The following is a 6,674-nucleotide window of genomic DNA, read 5'->3' on the forward strand; positions in this document are numbered from 1 at the left end:
GTATAAAAATATGTTAACAAGATTATAAGATGTTTATTTAGAAATAGTCACAGAAACAGGATATACATTTGGTTAAATATTTATTCATTAGTCTTTATTTCCTGCTCTCGTGCATGTTTATTAGAAGTAACCTACATATAAAATGTGCAAATTATTGCCACTTCAGATTTCCTTCACAATGCTTCCATAATTCTTGTATATTGGATGACCTTGGGCAAGTCACATTCTCTCAGCTTCAGAGGAAGGCAACGTGACATATTTTGCAAAAGAAGGGAAAGGGTTGCTTTAGGGTTGCCATCATCAACCGGAAATGACTTGAAGGACACAACAACAATGAGATCAATTGCAAAGACAATGATAGCGAAATTATGTCCTGATTTCATCTGAGAAAACTCAACTTTCTCTGTAAGATGTCTATTTTGGAAAGTTCAACTTTTGATATATTAAAAGTATATTTCTTGTGGAAATTTGTTTTCAGAAAACCTGTTCCCAATACGTATATTCAACACTGCATTATGACTTTATACAAATAGGACATTTGGATGCCTCCATGAGTAAGATGCATGCTTCTAAGTCACATAATTTTCCAAAAGCAAATTCATTTTCAAGCTTTGAATACTCCACATTTAGACTTTTAAACACGTTCTTTAATTTTAAAAAAATGTACATGCACACTTACCACCACGAACATGAAGTTCATCACGTATCTCTTTGCTAATCTGTGCAGGGGTAATATACTCTTTTCCATCAAGAGTATGCACTACTTCCAGCTGTTTTTCAGCAATTAACTTGGAAACGATCTCTATGCAATTACGTTCCGACAGTCTGCATATATAAAGAACAGCCGAAAAACCTTATATGAGATCCTGAAAACTTGGTGGTATTTTGCTATCTGGAGAAACTTCATCAGTGTGCCTATATTACACAAACAGTTAGATAGTGCAAAAAGGTTTTGGCAGATCTAGGATGCCAGAAAATTAATCCTTAACATTTAGTCTTGCTGTAAGCAGAAATACAGATGTGTGAATTTCCCCTTAGCTTCTCATCCCTACTAGCAGTGTTACAAATATTCATGATTCTGGATATGTTACAAGTGATCTGTATTAATTCATTCATTACTGATTAACCAGTAGCAACTACAGAGAACAAAACCAATACCCATAGTTTATACCAGGGGTCGGCAACCTCCGGCCCATGGGCTGGATGCGGCCCGTGAAGGCCTGGCCGCCGGCCCCTGGCTGCTCTTGCCGCCGCCGCGGCCGCCTGTCGCGGCTTTTCGCCGCTCTGGGCGCCGCCATTTTGGGCGAAAAAATGGCGGCGCCCATAGCGGCCTCTGGGGCTATGGGCGCCACCATTTTTTCACCCAAAATGGTGGCGCCCGCAGCGGCAGCAACGGCGGCGGGCCTCTAGGAGGCCCGCTGCCATCCTCTGGGACCTCCAAGGGGCCCCGGGCGGCAGGTGCCTCGCGGGGCCCGCCCCGTCCTGGGGCCTGGGAGGCTCCAGGGCGGCAGGGGGCCCTGGGAGGCCGCTGCCGTCTCTGGGACCTCCAGCGGCTCAAGGGCGGCAGGGGGCTCTGCGGGGCCCGCTGCCGTCTCCTGGGGCCTCGCAGGAGGGCTCCAGGGCGGCAGGGGGCCTCTGGGAGGCCCGCTGCCGTCTCGGGACCTCAGAGTGGGCTCCCAGGCGGCGGCCAGGGGGCCTCTGCAGGGCCCGCTTGGTCCCAGGGCCGATTCAGGGCTCCCAGGGCGGCCAGGGGGCCTCTGCAGGGCGCCCGCTGCCCGTCCTGGGGCCCTGCAGGAGGCTCCCAGGGTGGCCCAGGGGGCCTCTGCGGGGCCCGCTGCTGCTCTGGGGCCTGCCAGGAGGGTTCCCAGGGCGGCAGGGGGCCTCTGCGGGCCCGCTGCTGTCTTGGGGCCCTCCAGGCGGGCCCAGGGCGGCGGCTGGGGGCCTTTGGAGGCCCTGGTGCCGTCCACTTGGGCCCTCCCCGGGGGGTCTCCAGCACTGGCAGGCCCCCCCCCAGCTTTTTTGTGGTCTCGACGGAGCCAGCCAAAATTGGGAGGCCTGGCCCCGGAGGGTGGAAGCTCCGCCCCGGCATGCGGGCCCCACCCCTGGAGGGTGGAAGCTCCCCCCCAAGCACACAGCCCCGCCCCGGAGGGGTGGAGCTTCACCCCCGGCATGTGGCCCCGCCCCAGAGGGTGGAAGCTCCACCCTGGACACGTGGCCCCGCCCGGAGGTCGAAGCTCCACCCCCAGCTCGGCCAGTCGCCTGAGGGACAGCAACCCGGCCCCCAGCTCAAAAAGGTTGCCTACCCCTGGTTTATACGTAAGAGTATGTGTTGTGGCTCTATGCTTGTTCAAATCACAAACCTGATCATTTGAATGGATTTGAAAACAGGGTTTGGCCTTTCAGATCAACTGCTTTCTAACAGCCTCTTTTCCAAGGCCTAGCTAGATGTGTTTAACAAAAGAAGTTTAATGCAATCTTCAAAGATTAACTTCAAATTCTTCTGCAGCTGAATTTTAAAAATACAATAGCCTACTACCGCTTACTAGAAGTGCTTCCACCAAATTTCACTGCCATCCTATATATATGTTAAATGATTTGTATATGTATGCCATGTAAAATGTATACATATAGTAATGGTACATTCTGCTCTTTTCATCCACGGGTTCAATCATGCATGGCGTTTTTTGGTGTGTGTAATATATATAGCACACACATGCATGTGCACACGTGTGCGCATACACACATTCCAAAAAGCAAACCTTGCTTTTACCATTTTATATAAGGACACCATTTAACTATGCCATTGTATTTAATGGGACTTTACCATCCTCTGATTCTGGGGGAGGTGGGTCCTGGAACCAAACATCAGCAGATACCAAGGGGCCAATGTATTAATCAAGGGCATCAAAGGATATCTTTCCAGTTAAATGTATTTAAATCCCAAGGGGATAGGATCCAAATGCTCACCTGAAGAGTGTGGACAAAACCTGACTTTTTCTGTGCCCCTCTCTCCCTTCAACCCCCCACGCACTGATTAAATGGAGGCTGGAGCAACCATGTACTGTGCTGTGGCACAGGATGTGGGAAAGGGAGAATGTGGCATAAGATGGTGGAAAGGGGAACTTACATAAAACTAGACAGAGACACCTTGTACATGACTCACAGAACAGAAGGTGCCTCTGCCCCATTTCCTACATAGGAGGGGATATACTTTGAGGTCTGGTGGGGAAAAATAGGGCAGGAAAAGCATTATCTGCCTGGGCCTTTCCTTGGGCAGATACTCAACAAATACAACCACAATACAGTATATATCACTATACAGAGTTCTCCTCTCAGCTCCAGTTTTGTTTGGTTTTGACAGGCTGGGATGCACCTGTGCTTTTGACAGCAAAACACCCAACCAGTGTAACACTTTTTTTAGCACACTGAGACAAAAGTGATGGGTAAAGCTTCTCCTGTTCAACAGCAGCATGGCATGAAGAAAATGAACTTCCCAAACTGACTACATATTTCATAAAGATGAGTCTTGCTCAATACCAGAACTCACAGTGTTATGGGATTTTCAGTGGTTTGCTACTCAGTAATACAAACTAGGATGTATGCACACTTCAAGTTGTTTTGCTACTTCCAAGAACTTTGTTTTGGATAGATTTGGAGCTGAGCTCCATGTATATCATTCACATGAACCTCATATTCATCAAAGGCTACTTTCATGTACGACCAGAATTGCATTTCTAAAATGCATCTGTTTTAAAATTTGTTCTCCGTTTCCTTGATTACTGGTTACTTCTCTTTATTTACACCCACTTTTGCCTATTCCTAGGAATCAAGGTGGTTTTAAAATTAAAACAGTGATACTGGTAAAGGAGAGAGTGAGAATAGTGGTGTATAATTAAATACATTAGCTAGATAAGCAAAGCTGCAAGATACTGGTTTTAAAATGGGCCAAGCAGCGCTCTCCTCCTCCGACAGCAGCATGGCAGGTGGACTGCTACTAAGACATTTCAGTTTCTCCTGAAATAAATACCAGTGTGCTGTTAATTAGCAGGTTTATTTCATGATATGCTTGCATGGACTTCAGTCCACTTCATCAGGCACATAATTCCAAACGCATAACCATAATGTATATATGAAATATTTCGGGAGCAATGTGATGCTTTCTTGCAAAACAGGCTTGCTACCCTTTTGGAAAGCTGCCACCAAGGAGTTTATCAGACAAGGGAAATTGGAAGTATAATCCAATGGCAATCCGAACGCAATCATGGGGTTTAACGTTATTGTGTGATAATCTACCACATGCAATTTCAGGCAATGGGAAGTCAGTCCGAAGGCAATCATGCGGTTTCACGTTATTGCGTGATAGACTACCACAGGCAATTTTGGGCCATGGCAAGCTATTTTCAGGTAATGGAAAGTCAGTTTGAATGCAATATCATATTCATGTAAATTCACTGAACTAGAGAATTCACATGAATGCGTTCTGGCCCCACTTTCTTTTCATTCGAAGTTAAGAGAAATTCCTCCTGTGTGATAAACTCCCAGGAAAAGTCTCTCAGACACATCAGTTCCCTGCCTCTTTTGCAGATGTTAAAGGCCACTGGTGATTAAGAAAACAAACTCTGTCAGCACTGCGTGTGTTGTGTGTATCAGAGGAGCAAAATGAGCAAACAAAGCACACATTTCCCAGGCGGTGGGTAAAATTTGCTAGGGTTCCCCCGCCCTGCTCCATTTTTTTGTTTTGTTTTGACAGGCTGGGCATGCGCTTGTGCTTTTGACAGCAGAACACCCTGCCGGTGTGACTCCCTTTTTTTAGCACATTGAAACAAAAGTGATGTGTAAAGCTTCATCTGTTCGACAATAGCCTGACGTGAAGAAAACTGGGTTTTTTCTCCCACGCGTGAGGCTCTTAAGCACATGAAGTCTTTGGATGTTTCCACGCTGTAGAAATAAAGCCATTTGGCACCACTTTAACTGTCGTGACTCTGTCCTGTGGAATCCTGGGATTCGTAGTTTGTTGAGGTATTCAGCCTGCTCTGTCAGAGAGCTCTGGTGCCTCACCAGACTACAAATCCCAGGATTCCATAGGACAGAGTTGTGGCAGTTAAAGTGTTGCCAAACTGCTTTATTTCTACAGCGTGGCTCACCAACTTTACGTCTATGCTTCACCAAATGCATTTTTTTTACAGGCCAGACTGCTATTCAGCAGGAAAAGCCTCTCTATTCCTTTGGGACTTTTCTACAAGTCAGGCTGCTGTTCAACTGGAAAAGTCCTTTGGGGCTTTTGTAGATGAGGTTGATGTCAGGGGCAAACGCAAAACAAAACAGTGTATCCTTGCTTTTAATTTCATTTATTTATTAATTAATAATAAATGGAAAGCGAGAGCAGGCACCATTATTTGAGAGTATTACGGTAGCGACCATCTTGGCCCTAAGAGGGAGAAGGGATGCGCTGGTTTTACAGACATTACGGGAATTGAACGAGGGGGGAGAGGCGGTTAAGGGGCGCTAAGAGCGGTGAATGCGCTCGCGCACGCGCACAGGGGCGCGCGGCGGTTATGTCAAGAGACTCAACGTTCCAGTGGAAGAGACAGTTAAGGTGACACGCGCAGGGGACGAGGGCTCTGGACGCGCGACCCCCCTCGAGTCAAGAAGGGTCTCGCGCGTAGCTCCGCCCTCCCCCTCCGGCTCGTGCCCCCTCCCTCCGCATCTCTTGCCCCCACCCCGCGCACGCGCACTCACCTCTGAGTCGCCTGGGCGATCTGAGCGGATTGGAACTGTTGAGACAACTGGAGGATTTCTTCCCAAGTAGCTGCCATAGTGGCCCCGGGAGCCCGAGGTGGGAGGGAGAGAGGAAGGGGGGAAGTGGGCGTGTCCAAAGGAGGGCTTCGAAAAGCACACGTCAGCTCCAGCAAAGCCGTTCCTGCGACGGGGCGCGACGTGGGACAATCTTAGGCGCTCTTAGAAGAACGCGATTTGAGACTCGACAGCGCCACCTGCAGGCCAACATGTTCATAGCAGTGGCAACTGCAGGAAAGAGTGGAAAGATCGTGTTTCTTTGCAGGGAACCTGCAAGCAGTGGGTTTCTGAAAGGACAGGGTCCTCCTTTTCTAGGACGCGTCCTCCATTTCAGCCTTCTGTCCAGGAGGAATTCCAAAACGCCCTCCATTTAGAGCAGGACTAAAAGAAGCATGCATTTGCACTATATTAAAGAGGTTTTAGGTTTCAGTTGGTAATGTCCTCCATTTTTCTTGAATGCCCTCCATTTTGTGGTGCCTTGTCCTCTTTTGCGGTTATTAGTACCTCTGGCCACCCTGTGTAAGGATCCTGGGTGCATCTACACTGTAGAAAAGATGCAGTTTGACACCACTTTCACTGCCATGGCTCCATCCCTAAAGAATCCTGGGATTTGTAGTTTTTGTGAGGCACCAGCCCTCTTTGGCAGAGAAGGCTGAAAAGACCTGGCAAAACTATAAATCCCATGATTCCACAGCACGGAGCTACAGCACTCAAAGTGGTATCAAGCGACATTATCTATTCAGTGTAGATGCATCCCCTCTTTCCTAGTCATGGCAGGTTGCTGTTGTGTGCCTTCAAGTCATTTCCAGCTTGTGGCAACCCTAAGGCAACCCAATCATGGGGTTTTCCTGGCAAGATTTGTTCAAAGTAGAGGGTTT

General features: G+C 48.1%; 1 protein-coding gene across 1 annotated transcript in view; it reads right to left on the minus strand.

Annotated features, from left to right (window-relative positions):
- Positions 1-5,897, minus strand: part of UFL1 (UFM1 specific ligase 1) — a 30,835-nt gene extending 24,938 nt beyond the window's left edge. Inside the window, exons 1-2 of the mRNA XM_042437706.1 lie at positions 5,740-5,897; positions 680-825 (exon numbers count right to left, since the gene is read on the minus strand). Coding sequence (XP_042293640.1) covers positions 680-825; positions 5,740-5,816 — 223 coding nt within the window. The 5' untranslated portion in view covers positions 5,817-5,897. The remainder of the gene's footprint in view (positions 1-679; positions 826-5,739) is intronic.
- Between the last annotated feature and the right edge of the window lie 777 nt (positions 5,898-6,674).

Source organism: Sceloporus undulatus, chromosome 1, assembly GCF_019175285.1.
Source record: "Sceloporus undulatus isolate JIND9_A2432 ecotype Alabama chromosome 1, SceUnd_v1.1, whole genome shotgun sequence".
Classification (NCBI taxonomy): Eukaryota; Metazoa; Chordata; class Lepidosauria; order Squamata; family Phrynosomatidae; genus Sceloporus; species Sceloporus undulatus.